Genomic DNA, 27,641 nt, shown 5'->3' on the forward strand with positions numbered 1-27,641 from the left:
ACAATAAAAGTTAATGGAAAGAAGCAAAATACAATTCAGTTACTATAGAATTGTTCCTGAACCAGTAAAATAAATTGAAATTAACTGCCATTTCCAGAAAGTTTAAGAATGTTAGTGTCAATCATGCATTTCTGTTCTGTTCATTGAATGCATATGTTACATTGACTATTGTATGTTGAAAATTGATTACAATTCTGCCAGTGTCATATATGTTCTGGGCTGTCTTTAGAATAAGGGAATTTTAAGTATCACCCTGCTGCTGCTGTTGATGTTAGGAGCTGTTGAGTCAGCCCAGCAACAGTGTGTCCATAGCAACACCAGTAACCCAGAAGGGAACATTGTCCCTTACTGTGCCATCTGCACAGGGGTTGCTATGTGTGTGTCCATTGTTGCAGCCATGTGTCAATCCTTCAGTTGGAGGTCTTCCTCAGTTTTGCTGACCTTCAGATGTACCAAACATGGTGTCCTTTCCCCAAAACTGGCCCCTCTCAGGAGGTTATCAGCATCTCCAAAGGGAGACAAAATCTTACCATTCTCACTCCTAAGGAGCATTCGGCAGTAGTCTCTCCAGGACAGATGGTTTCTTCCCTTGAGAATTCATTATATATTGGATATTCTTTGCCAAAATCATAATTCAAATGCATTACCATCAATCGTCCTTATTCATTGTCCAGTTTTCACGTATGAGGCTCTTGAAAATACCACATCCACAAACTGACATATTTGCTTTATAACACTTTAAAAAGGTCTTGTGTAGCAATTTGCTTGATACAAATATACATTTTTTTATCTGACTCCAGCTTCTGTGAGCATTGATAGATTGTGGAACTGATCAAATAATCCTCAGATTGGATTGTATGAAGATGTCAGCATTAGGATTGGAGGAAAGCTTATTAATAACTTGTAATATACCTTCTCCATTTAACAGGATGTTGTCTATTTGTGCAGTACTAAACGTTTTTTTTTTTTGAATGTGGAATTGTAATTGATACTTCAGGCTGCAGGCTGATATTTATTAGGCTGGGTCTCAAGTTCTGGCTTTCAGCAAGAAAAGTTGTGTCATCTGCATATTTGCTCAGCTTACATTTTGAGTAAGTATTGTGAAAGGAAACAACTTTGACATACACCTTTTATGATTTTAAACCACACAGTATCCTCTTTTTTATCTTGGTATATGCACAAGTTCTGCATAAATCTAATAAAGCATTCTATAATTCTCATTCTTCACCGTGTGATCCATAACTTTTTATTACCTCTCACAGTTGAATGCCTTCACACAGTCACTAAAACCCAGATAAGTATTACTTTAAGATGGGCTTCTGGCCACTTATAACTTATTCAACCAAATTATAAGACAGTGTAGAATGCAGAAATGATGAGTAGCCTTTTCTGAATATGAAAAGAGATGAGTAGTCCATTTTATGCTTTAATTTAAGTAAGTTGCTTTATCAGGCTATGATTCAATGTTCTACTTATCTGTAGAATTAAGAATTTCATTGCAATCAAAATTCAGATATATTATGACAGGAATTTGATTGAGGTTGGAACTAGCAGAAGAGATGTCTTCTATAAATTTTCCCACTTACCCTGACCTATGCATAGGACTACCCAGAAGACATTTGAAAATGATTTTGCTGTGTTAAATTTGTCCTTGTTTTGATTTTTTTAAAATTTTTATTTTTTATATATCAAATCTTTTATTTTATTTTAAAAATAATTTAATTGGGGGCCCATACAACTCTTATCATAATTCATGCATACATCAAGTGTGTAAAGCACATTTGTACATTCATTATCCTCATCATTCTAAACATTTGCTCCGTACTTAAGCACCTGGCATCAGCTCATTTCCCCCCCTCCCTCCCTACTCCCCCCCACCACGGTCATGAACTCTTGATAATTCATAAATTATTATTTTCTCATATCTTACACTGTCTGACATCTCCGTTCACCCACTTTTCTGTTGTCTATCACCCAGGGAGGAGGTTATGTGTAGAGCCCTATAATCGGTTCACCCTTTCTACCCAACCCTCCCTCCACCTTCCTGGTATCGCCACTCTCACCACCACTGGTCCTGAACTGATCATCCATCCTGATCCCCTGTGCTTCCAGTTCCTATCGGTACCAGTGTACATCCCTCTGGTGTAGCCAGATTTGTAAGGTAAAATTGGGATCATGACAGTTGGGGTTGGGGGAAGAGAAGTATTTAGGAACTAGAGGAAAGTTGTGTGTTTCATTGTTGCTACACTGCACCCAGACTGGCTCATCTCCTACCGCAACACTTCTGTAAGGGGATGTCCACTTGCCTACAAATGGGCTTTGGGTCTCCACTCTGCTCTCCCTGTCATTCACAATGATATGTTTTTTTTGTTCTTTGATGCCTGATACCTCGTTCCTTTGACACCTCATGATCACAGAGACTGATGTGTTTCTTCCATGTGGGCTTTGTTGCTACTGAGCTATATGGCTGCTTGTTTACCTTCAAGTATTTAAGACACCAGATGCTATATCTTTTGATAGTCGGGCACCATCAGCTTTCTTCAGCACATTTGCTTAGGTACCCACTTTGTCTTCAGTGATTGTGTTGGGAAGGCGAGCATAATGGAATGCCAGTTTAATAGAACAAAGTGTTCTTGTGTTGAGGGAGTACTTCAGTGAGGCCCAATGTCCATCTGCTACCTTAGTACTAAACCTATAAATATATGCACGTTCTTGTTTTTATTGTGCATACATATGTATAATGAGAGAAAGAAAAGATATTCAATTCCCTTAACTGGCTCTGCCTCTGAGGCAAGTGCTTATTAAAAGGATCAAGCTTGGGCTCATGCTTATTAAAATGGGCTCGAGCGTAGAAGCCCTAATGAGGACGGCGCAGGAGCAGGCAGTGTTTTGTTCTGTTTTGCACAGGGTTGCTCTTGGCCAGACCCAATTTGATGGCTAACTTAAGACACTCCGATATCCACACTCTTAAGTACACGTTGAGAATATCATATTCTTTGATTTAGTATCTAGTAGTCAACATCAGAAAACATTCCAATTGGCTGTGAAGTCTTTCATCACTGAGAGAAAGGTTCAGAAGGCTTCAAAGCAACAGGGATACACCCTTACTAAGTGCCTGGAAAAAATATCACGATGTTTACTTCAGAAAAGGGAGAAAATGTTTAGATCAAGGGAAGATTTTCCTAGACATAGTTGAGTTTTCAAAATGAATGAAGCATAATTTCCAGAGTTGGCTTCAAAAGTCTTCACGTTAATAAGAATATGCTCTTAATGTTAAATATGGAAATGTCCATGCTTAACTTTATATTAAGATTTATGTATCGATATACATGTCAAAGTGGGGAAGAACAAAATTTTATTAAATCTAATAGTTTAAATTAAATAGTGAGTAAGTATTTACTATTGTGAGTAAGAAGATGGAGGAAAGCAAGCAAGAAATACTAAGGAAAAAAAACCCCAAAGAATATCTGCATTTATTTTTCATCATGTAGTACGTCCATTTCAAAATAGTCATATATTCACATGACCCCATGTAAACACTGTATCACTGAGGGGCATACTTTATCTCACATGTCAACAGTATTAATATGCAAACAGCAGATTTGTATGATAGGCTTCAAATTAATATTAGCTTAAACCCGCTGTGTACTAGGGCATGTGATGCAGAAAACACTCATTCTCAACCCTATCAAGTTTTCATTAGGAACATACATTTTGAAGAAATGGTATTATTTTTTGGAAGTGGCAAAAAACAAATTTGGAACATTCCATCATAGCATTGAAAACCATGGCTGTCTTTGGTACTCCTGCCATTTCTTTGTATTTTTCTTCATTTTAATTAATGCATTTCTAATTCATTTCTCTATGGATTTATTTTCAGTTATTATTTTTAACCATTAAGCATGGGTGCATTAAAGTTACTGAGATGAGGAAGAAAAATGTCAGATCAAACACAATGTCATGTATTGCAAATAACTGAGAAGAAATAATACCATTCTATAAACAATGACCCTGGCCAAGTGACTGAAAATAAAGCCACTGCCTTAGCAGCAATTCTTTTTTTAAGGTTGCTTTATTAGGGGCTCATACAACTCTTATCAGAATCCATACATACATCAATTGTGTAAAGCACATTGTACATTCATTGCCCTCATTATTCTCAAAACATTTGCTCTCCACCTAAGCCCCTGGCACCAGCTCCTAATATTTCCCCTCCCTCCCCACTCCCCCCGCCCCGGTCATGAACTCTTGATAATTTATAAATCATTATTTTCTCATAACTTGCTCTTCCCAATGTCTCCCTTCACCCACTTTTTGGTTGTCCATCCCCCAGAGAGGAGGTCACATGTACATCCTTGTAATCAGTTCCCCCTTTTCAACCTACCCTCCTTCTGCCCTCCCATTATTGCCACTCACACCACTGGTCCTGAAGGGATCATCTGCCCTGGATTCCCTGTATTTCCAGTTCCTACCTGTACCAGTGTACATCCTCTGGTCTAGCCAGACTTATAAGGTAGAATTGTGATCACGATAGTGGGGGTTGAGGGGTGGGAGTTGGAAGCATTTAGGAACTAAAGAAAAGTTGTATGTTTCATTGTTGCTACATTGCACCCTGACTGGCTCATCTCCTCCCTGAGACCCTTCTGTAAGGGGATGTCCAGTGGCCTACTCCAGTCCACACTCCCCACCTCATTCACTATAATAAGATTTTTTGTTCTGATGATGCCTGATACCTGATCCCTTTGACACCTCATGATCTCACAGGCTGGTGTGCTTCTTCCATGTGGGTTTTGTTGTTTCTGAGCTTGATGGCTGCTTGTTTACCTTCAAGCTTTTAAGACCCCAGATGCTACATATTTTGATAGCCGGGTACCATCAGCTTTTTTGACCACATTTGCTTCTATACCCGCTTTGTCTTCAGCAGTTGTGTTGCCTCAGCAGCACTTCTTTGGAGATTAGTGCTCTTTGGTCATTTGACCACAAACTGTTCTCTGTGACTGCTATTGTACTAGAAACCATGACACTCCTACACCTGAGACACCTTTATGAATCTTCGGCTTTCTACAGCCCATTCTTCCACGTTTTTTCACCATCTATTTCATCAGTTGTTTTTTAATCCACACTTTTTTATGGTGTAGATTCCATCTTTCTTTTATCACATCTTTTAAATGCTGATTGTTTTGTTTCATCTCTTCCTTTTTTGTTTTCATGCTCAATATTTTAATAAGCTCTTACTATATCTTCTCTGCAGCAACAATTGACTAATATAAAAGGGAAAATATTTTATTGGACTATGCATTCATCAAGAAAGAAATTAAGGGATGTTGTGAGGGTCAGGGTTATTCAATAAAAATAACAACTGAGTGTGTAGATCCTAAGCCTTAAAGGTCAATATAATGAATAGAGAATTGTTACTCTTTAATTTTTTAAAATTAAATCAGATCTTTGAGATGGAAATTTTATTAGTTAGAGCAGTGGTTCTCAACCTTCCTTATGTGGCAATCCTTTAGTACAGCTCCTCATGTGGTGGTGACCCCTATCCATAAAATTATTTTCATTGCACTTAATAACTGTAATTTTGCTACTATTATGAATTGTAATGTAAATGTATGATATGCAAGATGCATTTTCATTGTTACAAATGGAACATAAGTAAAGCATAGTGATTGATCACAAAACAATATGTAATTATATATTGTGAAATATTTATTTCTAACTACAAATAAATGAAATTTTGTCTTGAAGCATGGTGTAACATGGGTAGCAGCCTTAATATAACAGCAGTAACTACATTGCTACATTCTGCAACAGTATGCATAAAAACCGATGTCATTGCAAAGGTTGAGATAGCATCTTTCTCACCAGATCAGTCTTTGCAAGAGCACAATGAAGATCATCTTCCGCAACAAGTCTAATTCTGTATTTAGACTTGATAACCAACAAGCTGGGAAACCCCATGTCATGAAGATATGTTGCTGGAAATGGAAGAAAAAGGCACAACACAGTCTGAGACAGAACAGGATATGACTGCAAACACTTGATCCAGAATTTTGTAACTGGCATTGTATAGAAATCAGTCCTTGCTTCGTAACTGTTAGTAAGTTCAATGAACTCCTCTTGTGCTGTCTCAGGAACATCTTCAACTTTGACTGTGAATGGACTTCTGCAAGTGCAAATGGGGTGTCAGGTAGATTTGGAAAGTAGGATGAAATTTGTTGATCGTTTTATTAGGGGCTCATACAACTCATCACAATCCATACACCCATCAATTGTGTAAAGCACATCTGTACATTCATTGCCCTCATCATTCTCAAAACATTTGCTCTTCACTTAAGCCCCTGGCATCAGGTGCTCATTTTTCCCCTCCCTCCTCGCTCCCCACTCCTTCAAGAACCCTTGATAATTTATAAATTATTATTTTGTCTTATCTTGCCCTGTCCTACGTCTCCCTTCACCCACTTTTCTGTTGTCCGACCCCACGATGAAATTTTGTCTGCAAGTTTGTGCAAGTATTCTTTCACATAAATTATCATCGTAATCTTTTTTGTCTGGCTCAATATCATATTCCTCAAAGAAAGCAAATAAGGTAAGCAACGTGTAAATTTTAATTTCATCCATTATTTATTCTTTTGTCAAAGCTGAAGTTTCATTTGGAATGATCAGATCTTTTCAGACAAATCGAAGCATGTTGCATTTGATTCTTGCAGTGATAAATTTAATTCATTCAAAATGACAAAGATGGCAACCAAGTAAGTTACTGTCTGCAGTTCACTTTTATCACTGAAAAGTGCTTCGAACAGCGGTCTTGCTTTCTAATTAAAGAACATTTTGAGTTCATCACAAAGATCAAAAACACATTTTTAAAACATTTCCTCTCAACCATCTCACTTTAGTGTGAAATAGCAGAGCATTATTCAGGACAATGCACTCGCACAGTTGCGCCAACAGTTGACTATTTAAAGTGCTCATCTTTACAAAAACGACAGAACTTATGACGCTTTTCATGACTTCCTGTAATTCTTGTGGCAGTGTCTTTGTTTCTAATATTTCCTAATGAATCATACCTTGAGTTCCAATGACTTTTGGTGATTCATTCAGTACCAAACGTGGAAATCCAGATAGATATCTTAGCGTAACTGGAGCAGCATGTGTGCAAGCACCACACACCTTTCCCCAAGAGAGCTTATGCTCTTTCAGAAATGAACCAACTGTATCAAATACATCACGTGTAGTTGTCATTTCAAGAGGTTGTAGAAAAAGAAACTGATATTTAAATTTGCCATCATTAATTACTTCACGTAAACTAGTAACTGTGAATAGTTTGCAACGTCTATAGACTCATCAAGCTGGATACTAAATACTAGAAGTGGAGTAGATTTAATTTCCTGGATTACTTGCTCAAGAATATCAGCAGACATGTCATCTATTCTTCTGCAGACAGTGTCGTTAGAGAAGGAAATTGTACTCAATTTCATAACAATTTGTCTCTGATCATAACTGGAACAATGTCTTTGGCTGCTGGCAACAGTAAATCCTCAGCAATGGTGGGAAGTTTCATAGCTCTGGTGATTCTGAGTGCCACCTGATATGAAGCTTCCAGGCTGCTGTGTTTTATTTGTCGTACTCTCCACCAGTATCAAGTCGGGCTTTCTTGAGTCCATCAGCTTTCCTTCTAAATTAGTTGGCATCCTTGCCGGCAAAACTCAGATGCTTGCTATCCAAATGGCATTTTAGTTTGTTTGGCTTCATACATTTAGCTGATCGAACTTCATAACAAATAGTGGTTTCTCATTCCTGCTGTAATTGTTGAGGTAAAACCATACTGTAAAAAATCCTTACTATAGTTTCTTTTCTAAACATTCTTCTCTACACGATACATTTCCATAGGATGGTTTGCTAATGAAAATAATATGTAGCAACAGCTTTAATAATACAAAAGACGATAAATGGCATAGTTCAGTCAATACAGTTTATTAAATTTTCTGTGATTTACCATTCTCTGTATTGTTTTTTACATACCTGTTACTAGCACTAGGGGGCAGTATTCACATCAAACACAGCTGAATATAGAAAGATCAGCATCCAGATTAAGTTCCCATGGTACAGAGGTTTTTTTTGTGTGTGTGTTTTGTTGTTGTTGCAGTCGTTGATGATTTTACAGTACATGATTTTTACATTTATCCAATAATTATAATTCATGAAGTGTCGTTTTTACCTCCAATACTACTGTTTTCCAAACAGCAGCTGCTTTCTACACAGTAGCTGCTATCTACAGAGTAACTGCTCTATACACATGTGTGACTGGTCCACATACGTACAGTATGGTGCCAACCCTGTCACAAGCACCTGTATTTGTACGGAGAATATGTGATGGGGTTGGCACGAAGATGTCATCACACTGGGTACCCGTATGTGGGTGTACCTGCATGTGGGCAGACATGCCTGGAGATGGATAGAGGGGTGGTGTCTCCATTCCTAAAGCTATCGGAAACATGTGTTTTCCGATGATCTTAGGCCACCCCTGTGTTGAGAATCACTGAGTTAGAGGGAGTTCTAATTATTCTACTTTTTCCTCTCTTCTCTGCTCCATTTACTAGAAGATAGGCTCATGTGGATTGCATCTTTCAAAGCTTCTTTTGTTAACTATCATTAGGTTGAGATTGGTCCACAAGAACCATCAGCAGGAGATAAGTGGTGAACAAAGGAAAGAGATGCCTGGATAATTACCCCAGCCTTTCTCCAGCCTTGGGTTACCACAGAGCTTCAGCAGAGTCTAATGTTCCTCCCACTATGCCCACTGTTTCCCTGAGCTACTTACCCACTACAATTTGGTAACAGATCTGGAAAATGACTGTCAATAATAGGTTTCTTTATCCATGCCACACTTCTGCAACTAATGCTCAATTCCTTTTTGAGTTAAGTAGTACTCTATGCTTCCTGCAAAAGCTTTGACTAATACAGAATGAAAAAATAGTGAAACGCAAAGAGAAAAAAATAAAAGACTTGTGCAGCATATAAAGTGTGAATGGATGAGAAACTTTATTGCAATGTCATTAATGCTTTAAAAAATGGGAGTCTTAAATTACTTTAAATAGAAATATATGATTATATTTAATACTTGGTTTCCTATTCTTATTAATTTTAATATTTCAGGAGTTTAAGCTCCTAAACATAATAGAGTAAGGATCTCTTTGACCTTAATGAAATGTAAATCATTCAGGTATTTGTTTTCATACATTATTTGAATTCAAATAATTAATATTAAAGTCAGTAATTAAAATAAATACAATAGAGTTATTTGTTTTTAATTAGAATGTTTCCATTAAAAATTATTACTAAACTTAGTTGTTGATTTTTTCCCCAACAATTCCTCTATGATCAATTTTGAAACAAGAAGTTATAGGGAAAAATAAAAAGTAATATTTCCAAATAATACTTAAACCCTTGCTGCAAACAGAGGAGGAGAAATAAGAGGGAAAATAGAATTCCAATAGTGAAATTTCAAAGTAATAACCCACTCAACAGTTAATTTGAGCCTGCCAGTATCCCAATATTACATCCTAACGATAACACCAGCTAAAGGTTGGTAACACAACATGAAGGAGCACTGTATGATGGATGCGCTTTGTTCTTACCTGTTGAAACTAGCTGAGCCTGAAATATAAAATTGGAGGGTGATTATCCAGGAATATTCTTGTTTAGCATGATAAATGCTACGCAACAATGAACAATCAAGGGTATTGTATTAAAGTGTCTGAAGCTGTGCAGCAACGAGAGAAAAGTGTATTCTGCAATGCCCCGTTTTCTATTGATCATAATTGCTGAGAGGCTTAGCCAGAGAGCATGCAACTTGACTAAAAGGGGATCAGTTCATACAAGAGTGTTTCTTTGGTTTATTTTTACCAAGTATCAACTCCTTTCTTATGACACATAATATTTTAAATATAAATTGTCAGCCTAGAGCTTGAGGAAATGGTAATATTAAGCAATTCTGATCTCCAGAATAGCGACCTAACCACAGTGCACAGTATTATAATAGATTTTAAATATATAATAAGTACCTGTTAAACCTCAACCCACACAGCAATTTCACTTGTTCTCTTTTTAATGTTTCTACTAAATATATGTCAATGAAAGATGCCTCAAATATTTTCCATAGTTCTTTTTAAATTAAGCAATTAAGTCATGTGCATGACAACTGGTTGTATTATTTTTCTCTTAAGAAGAATATATACTTTAAGTTTTAAGAAAATGTTAACTAATTGCCATTCACTCCAACCACCTGTCAGTACTAGTAAGAGTTTGCTACATGTTCCTCTCATACCATTATAATCTATGCTTATTTATTTTGGCTTCACTGACTAATAAATGATATTGAAATTAATTGGATTTTCTCCTGTCCTGATGTATGCACACACACACACATACACAATCTGCCACATATATTTGGCCATGATATATTCTAGTAAAATAGACTAATAACAAAAGTAAACCTTGTACTTATGTCTCCCAGGGAGTTATTTTACTGCCAATGTACATGACATTTTGATTCAAAACATTTTCTCATTTAACTTGGATGTGACAGCAGATTTGATTGAGCTTTTTCAAATATACATAGAAAAACAAACACAGCATTCATTTATTTGATGTTATCATGATTGAGGCTAGTATACGGAAATTCCTCTCCCCACACATTACCCCAAAGCCTAAGCAGGCGTCCATTGTTGTAGAGATTTCAGTCCTAACAGGCGGTGAAGCAAGCTCTACTCCATGAGCTCAACTCCTGAAAAGCAATATGGAAAGGATTTTTTTTTTGCTTGTTTATTTGATCGTTGCTTTTATTTGCTCTGTTTTTGTCTGAACTGGTATTTCTTGTGTAATTAAGGAGACTCTCCCAGAGGAGTAGCTTGCAAGCCAACAGCGTGCTAAATGTATGAGGCCGCATTTGCCCTTTTTAATATACACGCATACTTTTATTTTGTTTATTTTCTCTAGCACACATACTCTGGGGATTATATTTGATGTTGTTCAGAAAGTAGGCATTTGTTACATGTGCAGGAGGTCTAGAGAGGTCGTATAAACCTACTAGTGACATTGAATGCCAATATCAAACAAAGCATGGAATCAAACAGATGGTGACACTGGGCAGAGGGAGTAATTGGCTTCTCCTTGACCTGTTATTTCTACATTCTCTGTGCACTCAGCCATACACCATCATGCCTTCTGAAACGAGTTTATCTATTTCTGAATATTTCTTATGATACTTATGATAGTTCTATTGATTTTCTGATTCCAAACATTTTCTGACAGTCGCTATAGGTTCAGATGTAGCAAAGTTGTCCAGTACTTAAACTGCCCCCACGTTTATGAAACAAGTAATTGAGTAATTAGTCGTCATTCATGGAGCTCGTGGGGTTAGACATGTTTCTTTGATTTCCTTACTAAGTGGTCACTCTTGAAAGCACCCTCCACAGGCTCGGTTTGAGCCAATTACTGCAGCCTCTGTGTCAATTCATCATATGAGCATCTTCCTCCTGTTTAGCTCAGAGACAACCTTTTGAAGAAAACTTTTGAGAGAAAATTTCACATTTGTGTTTCTCAGTCTGTGGTTTGTATTAATAGAGTACTCCAAAGGAGGTATAATTCTAGAAGAATTTTAATTTCCCACTAGACGGTTCACAGAATCATGCATGATAAATTGTTATATTCCAAATAGATTTTCTCTACTCCTATCCCTGCACATTTTAAAAGTAAACAGACTAACAAAATATCTAACGAAAATATCTCATAGTATTCTCACAGTCACTGTAAATCTTCTGGTAGACAGATCATTTCAACCTGAATAACTTTAAATGTAGGAGAAAAAATAAAATTACTTTTCGATGTAAGGATTTAAGAACAACAAGAAATAATGCAACCCATGTAAATAATGTGTATTTGCATATGATGCCAAGTATATAGAAGACTAATGTGAAGGATGTTGCTTACTTTGTAAAAAATGTATAACACACATGTTATTTGTGCAAAAGTATGACATGTGTATATACATAAAACATGAATATATATGTATAAAGTTATATAATTTAAAAAAGAGGCAAAACAGTATTGCTACTAAGGCTTCAGTTCATCATGAGTGGATTTTCAAGATAAACACAGCATGTTGAAATCTGTCCCGGTGACCAGTGGCTGACTATAGCCAAGTTCTCTCAGAGATATACTTGTTTTAATCTCAATATAGTGGTTTCACCAAAACAACAACAAAAACAGTCCAATCCAGTCACTTCTAAAGGGATCTGTAGGATCTGAATTAAATACCTGACCATGGGTTTGGAGATTCTGAAAGGCATCTTGAGAGATTTTCTTCATGCAGATGGAGCTGCCATGGGCGGTTTAGCAGGCATAAGTTTTAACAAAATTGAAAACTACACTGATGAGAAAAGTCATGCCCAATAATGCTGTTTTTTTCCCCATAACGACAAAATACTCGGCTCAGGTTAGCATGGGCTATGCTATAAGAAATCCATTGGGGATCCTTACCCCATTTCCCCTTTCGATAGAATCTTGCCCTTCCAACTTCGTTCTGTTGCTCAAACTCAAGATCACTGAATAGAAGCATAATCTGATTAACCGGATTACACTAACCTGCTGTGGTGTACACTGAAGGGCACAGACTGATTTGGGTAGTTGTTAATGAAATGGAAATCTATAGACCTAGGTGTAGCATATATCAATAAACAAAGCTCCATAATTGTATAGCATCGCCTAATAAAGGTTTTTTATGCTCTGTAACAATATTTTTAACTTACCCATGGGTGTTTGAATCTGTGTCATTAAATGTAGCTATGAGTGTTTGTGCATGTGTTTATATGCATGTGTGTAGCTACATCAAGAGACAATCGGTAGGTAGGTAAGATATAGGTAGATAGCTAGTTCTGATTGTGGGACTGCTTGCAGGGTAAGCGGCCCCACGCAGCATCTGCTACATGGGAGAGAGATGAGATGAGACTCCCGTAATGATGTACAACCTTGGAAAGCCCATCAAGTTCCATCCTGTCTTAAGGGTCACAATGTGTCCGACTGAACTCGTTTGTATGCATATGTACAAACACACACATATGTATGTGTGGGTGTGTATGTGCTCATGCGGGGACATAGTCCATTTGAAAATGTGGATGTTATTTGTTGCTAGTGAAGCAGCCATTTCTTGCGAATAGAATCTCATTCATTTCCCTCCGAGTCATTGATTGAACCAAGCTAAATCTGAGCAAAGTGAATTTCTATGTCCAATCCTTCATTCTCTTAGCCAGTAATAAAGAACCTTGCTGGCCTGACAGGGTGTCACGGCAATTATTCACATGAGGTTCTGTAGCGGTTGTCTCTGTCAGCCCAAGCAGTATTGAATATTTTAACTGGCAGTCTTCCAAGACTGAACATTAATCTTACCATCTCCTATTACAGTCCCTAATCAAGATATTCCCGGGGTGATTGCACTAACATTGTTTGAAGACTACATCTACTGGACTGATGGGAAAACCAAGTCACTCAGCCGTGCCCATAAAACCTCAGGAGCAGACAGACTCTCACTGATTAACTCATGGCATGCCATCACAGATATCCAGGTGTATCATTCTTATAGACAACCTGATGGTAATTATTCTTTACATGATTTCCATAAATGCATCACCATTTTCCAGTAACATTCCATTATTTTATTTCTCCAAGATTAAGTGTAATTTTATTTTTGAGAAGTATTACCAGTCTATCTTCTTTAGACTCGTTTAAAAGAATGCATTTTGATAATATCAATTAACTGTTGATAATATGAAAAGCTCAATATTTACACAAAGGATTATTTTTTGAAGCATTATTAAGATGAAATTACAATAAAACACCTATTTAAACTGATTAATAATGCATTAATTAAGCAATATTCTTTTAAATATAAAGACAAAAGGCTGTTTCTGGGGTGTGGACTAGAAGGACTATTTCAGTAGCCAAAGTACAAAAAAAACTAGAAATGTCTTCAGCTCACTTAATCATATATCTACTGTGAATTATATCATGCCTTATTTAATAAAGGTTTTACCAGTTTACTTAAAATATATATCTTGCCTACAAAGCAAAGGCACTATTTTATTAGTTTTAGATCATTGTTTCACTGTTTTATTTTGCATTTATACTTATAAATGTATGTATGACCTCATTTTAAATGCTGCTAGTGTGTTTATTTTTTCTAGGGGTAATTTTTTTTCTGCTAAAATGCTTATTTCCATGAAAATGCATTCTTGAAAATATTTATTAACAAAATAAATGTCATTGGACAATGAGTAGCATTTGTAACAAAATTAAATGATATTTACAGTCTTGACAATTTCTTGATTACAGAGTCATGTTCAAATATAAATTATGAGGCTTAAATACTCTATCTCTAATTCAACTTTAAGTTATTAGTCTCAATTATCCTATTTTGCTCTTTTTTTCTTTTTCGTCTGCAGTCTCCAAACATCTCTGCATGATAAACAATGGTGGTTGCAGTCATCTGTGCCTGCTAGCCCCTGGAAAGAAGCACACCTGTGCGTGCCCTACCAACTTTTATCTAGCCGATGATAACAGGACATGCTTATCCAACTGCACTGCTAGTCAGGTGAGTAAACGAAAAGGAGCAAAGATATCACCATGGCTAGCAAGTGGATTTTAATTCACTGTGATGCTTGTAGAGTTTACAAGTCCATAAGTCCTTATGGAAGGAGTAGTCTCATCTTTCTCCTGCAAAACAGCTGGTCAACTTGAATCGCAAACTCTGCAGTTTGCATAACAGTACTTTGTTTATCCCAGGGAGCCAAGCTTCTTCAGGCAGGTGAGCAGAGGTCTGGAAATTGAATGTGATGTATGAACAAGGTATTAAAAATGAGTTGTTTTATTCCTATTTTTTAAAATTGCCTAATTCACTTAAGGATAAACATAATTTTTCTTTTATTATAATATTGGATGAGGTTTCCATACTCTATAGAAAGGTAAAGAAGTTTAAAATATATTACTAGAACAAGGCCTTAGAAATATTTTTACACAGATTTACAGGGAATGGTGGTTCAAATCACGAGTGGAAATTGCAGGCTTCTTAGAGGATATTTTGTAAAATTCAAGAAGTTAAGTTGAATAAGCCATAGGATAGGACAAAGTTGTATGCACTTTAATCAAAGAAAATCTTTCACAATATTCTGTTCTTGAAGTCAGTCTGTTGAGACCCAATACAAAAGAATTAGATAAGTTAGTAGAGAAAGCACCTGCCTGAGCTCTTAGGGTTTGGTTAGTCAAGATGTCCAATCAGAATAAGAGTATCATTTGGGATGCTTTGACTTATCAATGAGCATGCTGAACATCAAGGAATAAAAATTTCAAATTATTAAAAAAGGGAAAACTTGTATGTATTCAATAAATGGTTGCATTACTTAATACACAAAAGTTCAACCAGGTAATTACATGAAAACCTAAGTTGAACTAGAAATCATTATCTGTAGTAGGATATGATCTCCAATTTTGTTATTAATGATTACTTAAAAGATGTGTAATTTTTCAAATCCCAAGCTTGGGTTGAATAGTATTCCCTCAAAATACATGCTCTTTCCCCAGGACCTAAAATAAGGCTTTATTTGGAAATAGGATCTTCACAGGATGTCATCCTGGAGATTGAGCCTTACATCCAATATGACTGACATCCTTTTAAGACTGGGAGACACACAGACACGTATAAACACAGAGAGAATACCTCTGTGACACCAGAGACAAAGATTGACGTGATGCATCTCTAAGCCCGGGGCTCCAGGGATTGCTGGTAACACAGGATCTAAAAGAATGACACGGAGCAGATAGTATACATTCTACAAAAGCAAAGCAGAGTCAACACAAACGTGGTTCAAATATCTTTGTTTCAGTCATATTTTATGAAAAAATGTGTTATCACTTATTTGTTTCACCCTCAAGAAAAATGCTAATAAAAAACACAATTCACTATTCTTATAAATCATTTGGTATATAAATTTATTTTAACTTCCAGTCTCTTCTGACGCTAAGGGACAAAAAAGTATCTACTGTACTTTCTTTAGAGTAAGATCAGTTTATACAGTTTTCAGTGAGATAGGCATTAGAATGAAATAAATCTATGTATCTCAATACCACAGTACTAACCATTCCAATAAAGCTAATGATGTATTAATTTATCTTAAAAAGGGATTTTGATTTAATGACACATGTCATCATTTAATGACACATATCAAAATACTATTGAATTTCAGACAAAAAGAGGTAAATCACAATAAGAATTCAATTAGAATTCAAAGTGTACCCAAGAATTGAGTCAAAAAATCAAGATAAAATTAAATATTAAAGCACCAATCATTTTAGAGAGGAAATGTAAATTATTCAAATTAGAAAATGCAAAGTGCATTTTTAAATGGCTTTAATTTTCTAAATTCAATGGCTTCTTGTTATTGTTCTAAGTACACTTCACTATGTTGATACATATCATATCCTTATTTCTGTATTTACCCACTTGCAGAGAGAGAGTTCTGACTTATAGCAGTCAAATAGGTCAGGGTAGAACTGTTCCCTTGGGCTACTGAAGTCTCAGTAAATCTTTGTGGGATACAGCCTCATTTATCTTTTGAGAAACAGCTAGTAGGATTCAAACTACTGATTTTTTGCTTAGTAGTCTAATGTTTAACCTACTGTGCCATGCCACAGTGACACCATTGTTTCATATTAGCAGAAATTTATTTAATAGTTTGTTGCTGTTGGTGTTAAAAGAATAGATTCTAAGTGTAGCCTGCAATTTGTTTTATGAGATTAGTGTTTCCGAGAAGGGGCTCAAGGTTCTCAGCCTCTCCACTCCTCAGTACTCTCCGCTTGCTAGATAGATTTCAGGCAAGTGACAAAATTCAGGACAAAGTCGGAGAAAAAGACTGGGCATAGAGTGTGACTTTATTAAAGACTATACTCAGGGGGTGGCAAGGTCCAAAGGGCCTTTAGCTTAGTATAAAAGAGCCTGGTGAAATGTAAAGCAAGACCTTTTATTCTGCTATTAGCAGAACCCCACTATTGGCTAGCTGGTTCTCTGTAATACCTCCTCTTTCCAGGTATGTTGATACCTGCATCCCAGCACCCCAGGTTTAATGTTGTGTCCTTGTCTCCAGACTCCAAACCCAAGAGTCTACTCAGTCATGGTCATTGCCGAGGTAGTGTGAACATTCCTTCTCTCTCTTTCATTTCATTATCTGCTTTTCATCCTCTGTGCTGGAGAGGTTTGTGGGGAAGCGGTCTCCTCCTCCTTTCTGTGAATATTCCTGCCAGGGTCCTACCACCGTCCCCTCTCTTCCCTCTGTCCAGCTCTATCTAGCTAACATTAATCTTACAGAGCACTTATTCTGTAGTGTTTTATATTGATATTTGGCATTAGCTTCTTAAAGTTAATGACTTTAGGTATAAAGAAATAAATCTCTGACATAGAATAAAAGAGAGTTATGAGTAAATGTTTATTAGCAAAAAGGGAACATGATACATCAATTTTATCCTGGTTGTCTCTGCATTCAAAATCCTTTCAATTAAAGATTAAAATGGACACCAAAATATTAAAAATGAAATGGGGACCAAAATTTTACACACACATAATTGAATCATGGGGGTAGGAAGACTTTTAAGATGCTCAATATACTTGAAATATTCTTAATGTGCTTGAATATAATCACTGGAAATGTTGTGTCAAGGTAATTGCTTTCAGTATTAGCCTCATTGCTCCCCACCCCCTCCCGCCCAAGAGGTAATATCTGTAGAGGTGATCCTGCCGCCCCCTTTGGTAATATATGGAGAGAAAAAAAGTTGACATGATTAGTGTTGTTACTGGAGTTTAGACTCTCCCTTCCCCACATAATAATAAAAAAAAAGATTTACTTTGGGAGACAGTAGGCCCTCCGGTGTAGCAAGGGGACTTGTATTACAAACTCCAAGGACGAAAAACCTTCCTAGCAAGGCCCTTCTAGGTACTTACTTCCCACATGCCTACCAAGCCTTGGGAGGTTCGATTTTGGGATTGGGATACCTCGGTTCTTGCTTCACAGGTGCAGAAGCACTATGTAATCCAAGGGACTTTTATGATGACAAGCGACGTTTCAAGTATTGCAGACTCAAGTATTACAGAGGCCCCAGGGTACTGCAGTGCACGTGCCCATCACAAAGCAGAGCTCACCATCCTCTGCCTGCCAACCAAGCCGGAAAGAGGGCTGGTGCCTCTGCAAGGCTTTGGTCCCCACTGGCCGGGGGGGTGGGGGGGTGCGTGGTCGAAGGCTTGGCCAACCTTATTGGCTGTAAGCCCATCTTTGCGATGCCATGCGCCTAGGTTTCAGCCAAATTCAGCTTCACCAGCGCTTAGGGGGGTCCTCGTCTGCGCATGCCCAGTTTGGATCTTTGCATGGGTGTCTAATTAGAGTGCCTGATTTCTTTCCAATCTCTTTGTTGTGGCCCTGGGCAGGCATTGGGGAGACGACCCTTCCTTAGTGCCTATTCTGGCCCCTAATAGGAGTATTCAAATACAAGAGATCCTCAGGAAACCATCTAGTGGGGAATTTCTGCTGTGGGTGGGAGGGTGGGGTGTAGCACGCGGTTATGGGAAATGTAGTCTCAATATATTGCAAGGACCCCACTCACACACGCAGACGCCCTCTACCCACACAATTCTCTGCCCAACTGTCCACATTTGAGTCAAATAATTTGACCCCTGGCCCTATCTCACTAGTAATTAATCAATGTGGGAAAGCCTTTGAACATGCAGTCACACGGTCTGCTTCCTCCTGTGGCCACAGAAGACAACATTCACTGTCATGTGAAGATTAACATAAAGCTACCTTGGAATCCCCTGCAGACACATGCAACAAATACTCCCGTGGAATTTTCTCTTACTTGAGGCAAGTTGCAATGTTTCAAATGAACAGACATTTAGCTTACTAATCCATTTTCATTAGAAAATTAAAAAAGAGTAAGAGTAGGCTGTATGTTCTACGCTACAAATATTTTTGTACACAACATGCTAAGATTAATGCATATGCTGGGAAATTCCCAATTAAGAACTTCAAAAGGAAATTGAATACATTTTAGAGAGTTATATATTTTATTTGTTCAGTTCTAGATGAAAATGTGATATGTGTTTTTTTCCTAAAATGCTATTAAAATGGACAAGGAAAATTATGATACCTGAAGAAATTGACTTCAAGTTGGTTGAATTATTTGCCGTGAATGTTTTAATGACAAGCATTTCAATTGCATATATATTCAATATGGAACATATGGTGTTGCTTCCATTTTCTTAAATGGAAGTAGCTTAAAACCAACTATTGCTGAGACACGAGTTTAGTCTGAGAAATAAATTAGATGTGCTTTTTGGGGGGGCTCTGTGTAAAGTTGCCCAACAGAGAATAGGAATAGTTCTTCGGTACTGGGTCTCAGTAAGTGAGTTTGGATTCAGATCACCTTCATCATAAAAGTAATATGCTATAGTACACTCTTTAAGTTATTCTCTAGCAAGAATTTACATGTTTGCTAACCAGCATACAAGTAAATATTACCACATACTATTTCAGTTAGTTCCTCTGGTGCTAAGCTTGTGCCTGATGAATAATTTTATATGGGACAGTTGAAAAATATATTTTCATAAAAATAGAATTAGTACATTCATTATAACTAGCATTTTTATTAAAAATGCAATAGATCAATAAACATTTTGTCAATCATCTTTCAAACAAGGTCTGAATAAAAGTATTAAAGGAATCAGCAACAAAGACTCTGAAAGCTTTATTTTTTTACCTGTTTTAAAATAATGATCAGAACCTTATTTTGTTGTTGTTTTTCCTAAAATAGTATGTATAGTTTAAAAAATGAAAGCAGCTCTATGTAAGTTATTTGCCTTAAGGAGCTATTCTAAAAAAATTTTATGGGAAATTGTGTTAATCTGGCATGACTAGAGAAACAAATCTAGGGAGACACATGTGTGTTTAAGAGAGAACTTTATATCAAAGAGTAATTGTATATAAAGAAAACACCCCAGCCAAGTCCAGATCAAATCCATAAGTCTAATATTAGCCTATATATCCTATATAGCAGTCTATAAATTCCTCTTCAGACTCATGCAACACTTGCAATGATGCCAAGTGCAGGAAGATCACAGGCCAGGGCTGGAGAGTCTTGTGGATCCAGTGGTGGTGTGTCAGTGGAAGGATCTTAGAGGGGGCATGGGTCTCTACCTGACTCCTCCAGCTCCAGGGCTCTAGTGTAGCTGAATGTGTCTTGTCAGCAGGAATGCCATGCAGGGAGTGTGTGTGTCTCACCTCCAGTGAACTATTTATCTCCATAGAACCTCAAAATCTCAAAAGGAGGGCATTGAGCTGCTACGTGATTGAGAGGCTAGATGCCACCCCTTCACAAGTTAACAGATTATGTAACTGCCACAGAAATATATTCATTATAACAAGTGCAGTATTCTCTGTTTTCTTGAAATCACATGGAATCCTAGGATAGCCAGACTGAAATGGATATTTCAAATTATCTTTAGCGACTCACTTGATGTTTAAGGAACAAAAAATGGATATAAGTTAAGCAAATAACTGAAGATTCCTAAGACAATGCATTTCATTTACGAACTCAAATTAACTACATTAATTTAAATTCATTTCTCCTCCTGAAAATCTTGAAGAGTTTTCACTCCAGTTCTGCATTAACAAACATATTCTATAAAGAGCCAGTTATTTTAGATTATTTTATTGACATTGTTAGATACTATGTTAGATTTTGCTTTAGAAATTGAAATGAAGAACTGTAAATAGTTTTAATTGTTTGAAAGTGGTTACAGGCAGGAGCTCACAATACAGAGATTCCAGGAACGGGAGGGGGAATAGTGATACCAGAGGGTAGGGGGTAGGCGGGAGAGGAAGGGAGAAAGGGGGAACCCATTGCAATGATCAGTCATAACCACACACCCCTCTCCAGGGGGAAGAATGACAGAAAATGGGGGGAGGGTGACAGCGTTCAATGTGAGATATAAAATAATAAAACGTACAATCTATCAAGGGGCTATGAGGGTGGGGGGCAGGGGTGGGGGGAGAGGAGCTGATAACAAGGGCTCCATAAAAAGTAAATGTCTACAAAAGAATGAAGGCAACAGATGTGCAAATTCACCTGATGCAAGCGATGCATGGATTGTGACAGGCGCTGTGAGAATCTCCGTAAAATGAAAAATGAAAGTAGTTACAAGCAACACGTAAATGAGGACTTTATCTGTCACATGCACAGGCAATCAAAGGAAGTTTACCTGAACAGTTTTCCTGCCAGACCACTTTGCTTCTTGTGAAGCAGATACTTGGTAATGTCCCGTGTGACCCATCATAGTTCATGTTTGCATGACAGTAGGCCAGCACGCTTTCCCCTGCTCAGATTTTAAATATTCACTATATACGAGTCAGACTCTTCACTATGTTTTGATCTTTCTCTCTCTTTTTTTAAAGTTTCGTTGCAAAACGGATAAATGTATTCCATTCTGGTGGAAATGTGACACTGTGGATGACTGTGGCGACGGATCTGATGAACCTGATGACTGCCGTAAGTACCTCATCTACCAATGTTAGACTTCATGGCCAAGGTCCTGCAAATGTAAGTTGGCTCTTAAAAAGAATTCTTCTGGTCCATTTCCCAAATGGAAATGGAAAATATCTTCTCTGTAATTAAAATACACAACAAAAGTATTTGCAAAGCCTAATGTGTCCCTCTGATAACTATTATATTCAGAATGACATCATCACCAATTTTGAATGCTGTCTATTTGTCTTACCTGTAGAGCGAATACATCATGCCATGTAGTGATCAGCACAGTAATGATGAACATGATTTTTACTTTTCAAATCAAGTTGGAAACAAGAGTGGGCAAGTGATTAAAATGCCACTCTATGACTGGCCTCTTCCCTTTAAAGGGATACAATATGTCAACATTTTTGTCAGTCTTATCACTTAGAAAGTTCGTCCAAAGTCCATTTTTGCTGTCTAAATCATTACTCTGCTGATACGCAGCCTAGTATGCTCCAGCCACCGCTCTATGTCTAGACTTCTAACAGTGATTGACATGGTGAAGTGCAACTTCTTTTAGCTGTCCTTGGCAAGTTTGGTGTTAATGGACAATCAGCAGACTTTTACTTGATAGCCTCCTACGGGTCAGTCCATGGGTCACTCCAATACCATCCTGTCAAGCTGAGGATGCTTGTAGTCAATCAGTATAATTCCCTCAACATCCCAGCAGTGGCTGCCATGATTTGGCCTTGACAGTGGAGTTCACTAAAGATCATTAGGCTTTTACTAAAGAAGTGCAATGCCACGTCTTGGCAGAAGCTAGCTACTTTCTACTATCTAACTGTCGACTAGCAAATTACAGAATGATGTTAAACTTAGGGTGTTCATATAGTTATCCAGATGAACTGTGTTCCTGATTCTTGGGTGCATCAACCATTACTTCGTTGATTTGGATGCTTAAAAGCAGGGCATAATAAGGACAAAAATTATGAAAGTCTTAATTTTCCTATTTTTTCCCGGAATTTCTAAATGATCTGTTGCTCCTTGAATTACTTTTTTAAGCTATAACTTTGTTTACACTATAATTAGCAGTATAGAAAGAGTAGTGCCTATATCTCCTAGGTATATTATTAAAACTGAAATCTTATGTATTTAAAACAATTGTATGGTTGAATTAAGAATGGATTTGAAACAAACTGGAAATTAGTAAGGTAACTTTATTGAGAATGTCTGAGTCAGGGAAAAAATAATCTTACTACCATTTAATAAGTAGGGTATGCACACCTTATTTCAACATAACTCTTCTGTGTTCTAGGAATCCAACAATTTAGGTTATTAGCTTTATTGTGATATCTATTTTGCCACCGTGGTCTAGAACCAGGCCTGCAACATCGCCAAGCCATGCTCACATAAGATGGCTGCAACTATTAAAACAGGCTTTCATGAATTTTAAAGGAAACTCACTAATTTTTCAAAAATGCTATCTACCTACAAAATACAAAATAATTGACTGTTACTTGAGCGTCTTTTGATGGGGGGTAGGAAGCATCCAGTATGAAAGAGCATCTCTAGAATTCTAATCCTGATTAAATATTGCTGTCTACATATTTGTGGCATGATGTTTGTGTTCTTAAACAAATGATGCTTTGCTTGTAGTTCATGGGTTAATATCACTGGACACTTGGGACATTGACTGTTTATTTTGAAACATTTTGAGGTAGGAAAGTAGTATCCATGAATCAGTCTGCAGAATGTTTAGAATTCCTGTGTGTGTGTGAGTGTGTGCACCTGTGTAGCTGCATCCGAATCTTCAAATGCTAAGATCCACAAACAATGTCTTTAATTTCATTGGGGAAGACAGAAAACCCTGAGCTTTATATTTATGTAATGTTATTTACATAAAGGTAGTTACATTGTGACTCATAAGGAACACTTTAGCATCTTCCGTTTGCAATTATGTCATTTTTGACACGTTAGTACACCACGCATCACTGAGGATTTGAGGAGTCAGATGTTCAAGGCCAGGTGAGCTTTCCAGGTCTTTCTCAGGAATGAAAACTCCTTTTACTGGTTGCAACTTTTCTTATAAGAAGATTGTTTTGATAAAAAGAAAATATTAAAGGACGGTATACATGAAGAAATTAGAAAGTAGAGAAAATACAATGTTCACAGCATAAAAATAGCCACTTATTGAAAACACTGAAATGCCATCTCATTGCCATTGAGCCAATGCTAACAAACCCCTACCCCTTTTGCTCCGGTGGAGCTGCTGGTGGGTTTGAAAAGCCGAACATGCAGATCACTGCCCAGAGCAGCATCCCTGCACCACAAGGTGGGCAGTTTGAGACCTCCAGTAGCTGGGGGGTGGGGGGGGGGAGGAGGAGGGGCAGAGGGGGCGCGGACTGGACTTTCTTATCCTGTAGACAGTTGCAATCTGAAACCTCCAGGAGCTTTCTATGAGTCAGCATTGCCTAGATGGAAATGAGGTGTGTGTGTGTGTGGTTTATGTTATAGAATTGAAAATAAATCACTTCCATGGTTTTTTTAATTATCTCTCCTACTTCTATGGAAATAAATCATGTAAAGGGGCCTTCAAAAAAACACGGAAATTCATTATTATTCTTTAATTCCTTTTTCCCCAAAAAACTTTCTGACACCCCTCATATTAAAATAATTTTTAAAAATCAGTAATAAACATAATTAATATTATGGTTTTTAGAGCATAATTTAGTTCCTAAGGAGTTTTTAAAATGTTCCTTATTAAAAACCGATCACTGACTTGAAGTACTAAACAGCGGAACTATCATCTAATATATGGTAATGACCAACATACATTGAGATCCTTTATGTGAGGGCTGAGAACCCTCTCTGGATTTGGGTGCCAGCGCTGGCTCTGGAGAGCTGCACAGCCTTGGGCGGATTTCTTATGGAGCTTGAAGGTTAGTTTTCTTCTCTGTGGAGTGGTCGTGTGATACTGTAGTTTAAAAATCATGATGAGAACTCATTTAATAGCTAAACATGAAAGAACATTATCCAGTGTATTAAGCAAAATAGATGTGCAATGAATCTTACCTTGTTTTTATTATTTCTTCTTATATAAACTCAATGAATATTATGAAAATAAACTATCATCTAGAAGTAATTTATTATAATATAGATAATATATAGAAATATTTATGTGCTTATGATATATCATCATTACATATTATAATAGGATTAAATAAATGACTATTTTTTAAAAACTAATATTTTTGTGACATTTGTAGGAAATATTTACTTTAAGCAATGCCAGAGAACAGGTATTGATCACACATGAATGCTTCTGATACATAAAATGGAACAAAATGATCCCTAAGATGTAATTTTAAAATAAAGAATTTGGAATAACATTTAATAATAATAATAATTAAAAATTTCTACCCTGACATTTAGCTCTTCAATATACTTAATTAAAATTAGGAGATATTAATATACTGTTAAGAATTTACTTTCTCATATTGTTTTTCCAAATATAATCTGGAAGCCACCCAACTTATACATATGAAGTAAATACATATCAAGATGCGTTTTCACATTGGGTTCTAGACTACATTCTATATCATAATATAATAAATATTTTGAATGACAGAAAAATCTGCTTAGGATTTCATGTCCTAAATTTGCCATTCCTTGATACATACTTTTTTTTCTCCCTCAGCTGAATTTAAATGTCAGCCAGGCCGATTCCAGTGTGGAACTGGCCTCTGTGCGCTGCCTGCTTTCCTCTGTGACGGCGAAAATGATTGTGGAGACAATTCTGATGAACTCAACTGTGGTAGGAACTTAAGTTCTTCATGATCGACTTCTAAACTGATTATGTGGAGACTGATTTAAATTCAGAAACAGGTTTCAGCTCACATCTTAAATTCTGTCTTGTAGACACACATGTCTGCCTGTCAGGTCAGTTCAAGTGCACCAAGAACCAGAAGTGCATCCCCGTGAACCTTCGGTGCAACGGACAAGACGACTGTGGGGATGAGGAAGACGAAAGGGACTGCCGTAAGTCACCGCCGCTGTGCTTTTTATTCCGCATTGGAAGGGGTGGAGAAAGGATGATTTTTCTACTTAGGTTTGTGCAGTGTAAAAAAACGTAAGAGCCACAAAAGTTAAACAATTACAAAGCGTCGCCAGGGGTAAAGGATGGTTTAAGGTTTCTATAAAGAGCTTAGAGAATATTAACAGAAAGTGTAGGTGATCTTTACATGAAAAACTACCTGGAGATTCCAGTCAATAGGAAACAAAATCTACTTTTAAAAGCAAAAATAATGCTGTGGGTCATTATGTTTTTATTTCATAAGCTGATTTTTTTCTTGCCCATATTAATTCACTTCTACTGATTAATTAGGTACTGTAATTCAATTCTCTTCCATTAGAAGTCAATTATTCCCATAAATTACATATTGACATTATGATAAAAAACTTAAAACTATTTATTAAAATTACTTGATTAATATCTATAAATAGTACTTTATTGCATGTATATTATCAAGTAACTTAGAAGAATATAGTACAAATAGCTTAGTTCTATTTACTCATTTCCATTTTCAATGAAAAAAATACCTTAAAGGGAACGCTAAGAAAGCTCTGCTGTTACAGACCCCAACAAGGAAAGTGTGTGCACAAGCACATAGCACCCTGTGCGCGACAGCGTGCCTGCCAGGCCTTAGGGTTTCAGCAGGGCTGTTCCCAACAACTTAGGTCACGCTCAAGTTTTATTCCTTCATCTAAAAATTTATGAGTAAATAATGTGCGTTCATCCAGCAATTTGATTAAAACAATGCATTCAGAACAAAGTCCGGAGCCTTTCTTCATCATTGCCCACTCCAAAGGCGGAGTCAGGAAACCGCATAGGATCGTGATGCAGCTGATGGTCTGAGGTTGTCTCAAAATCACTAGAAATCGCTGAGATTTCTAGTGATTTTGAGACAACCGTATATATATTTTAAATCTTTCATTCATGTGGTGTCACAAATTTTAAACTTTTTTAATGTACAAAAATCCATATGTATACCTTATTAACCTAATTTATCTAGGTAACAATTTTGTAAGTCCCTGTTAGACCTGAAATTTTTTTCCTATATACACAAATCAAGGCAGAAATGGTTTCCTTTGTTTACTTCCTCTGGAAATGATACTCAGAATTCAGTATCAGTAATCAAAAGTTAAAACACCTTGCCTTCTTAGTCCTGTAATTAAAAGATAGCACATGATCAGTTGACTATCAAAGTATTTGTCTAGCAGGTTTTAATGAAACATCTGTTTTAACCAAAGCTACGTTTTTAACTGGATGTTTTCTTCTGAAGCCGAAAACAGTTGTTCTCCTGACTATTTCCAATGCAAGACAACCAAGCATTGCATTTCCAAGCTGTGGGTTTGCGATGAGGATCCCGACTGTGCAGATGCGTCGGACGAGGCCAACTGCGGTGAGTGTCTGACTGTAGACCTGACCTGTTGGGCATGCGTCCGCAGTGGAAGAGGCCTGGGCACAGAGCATTTAAACACAATCTTGGTGAAATGAAAATCCTAACATGAGAAACCTTTGCCTCTGTGCTTACAGAGCCCTGTTCAACTAGGAAAATTGTTTGGCATAAAGCATGAAGGAAGGAGAGGAAGCCTAACTATTGCTAAGGATATTGCATATTTTTAAAAGAACGAAACAAAAATGTGCAATGTGATGATCACTTTGTTATGTGAGTGTGAGCATCGTAGCATGTAGTAAATGGAGACACAGGAAACTGGGCTCCTACTCTGGGGTCATTTATTTTTCTGAATAAACACATATGATTTCCCATTCATTCAATGGTTATTGCGCTTCAATCTTGACGTAGGCGGCAAAAAGAAAAACATGAGACCATCTGTTTTATTTCAGAAGATGACTGTGATCATTTAATAAGTTAATGTTTGTTGCTGAAACATTGATATTTTCACTAAATAAATTTTATTTGCAATATGATTCCTGAATCATCATTGCAAAAAGGGAGAAAAATTCACTTTGGTAAGTGTTT

The 27,641-nt window shown here is 36.9% G+C and overlaps 1 protein-coding gene across 1 annotated transcript in view; it reads left to right on the top strand.

Annotated features, from left to right (window-relative positions):
• The window catches only part of LRP1B (LDL receptor related protein 1B), a 1,653,255-nt gene that overhangs the window by 1,411,110 nt on the left and 214,504 nt on the right, over positions 1–27,641 (top strand). The window contains exons 61-66 of the mRNA XM_075529151.1: positions 13,459–13,647; positions 14,496–14,644; positions 21,543–21,636; positions 25,295–25,411; positions 25,516–25,635; positions 26,940–27,059. Coding sequence (XP_075385266.1) covers positions 13,459–13,647; positions 14,496–14,644; positions 21,543–21,636; positions 25,295–25,411; positions 25,516–25,635; positions 26,940–27,059 — 789 coding nt within the window. The remainder of the gene's footprint in view (positions 1–13,458; positions 13,648–14,495; positions 14,645–21,542; positions 21,637–25,294; positions 25,412–25,515; positions 25,636–26,939; positions 27,060–27,641) is intronic.

Source organism: Tenrec ecaudatus, chromosome 13 (genome assembly GCF_050624435.1).
Source record: "Tenrec ecaudatus isolate mTenEca1 chromosome 13, mTenEca1.hap1, whole genome shotgun sequence".
In the NCBI taxonomy this organism is placed as follows: Eukaryota; Metazoa; Chordata; class Mammalia; order Afrosoricida; family Tenrecidae; genus Tenrec; species Tenrec ecaudatus.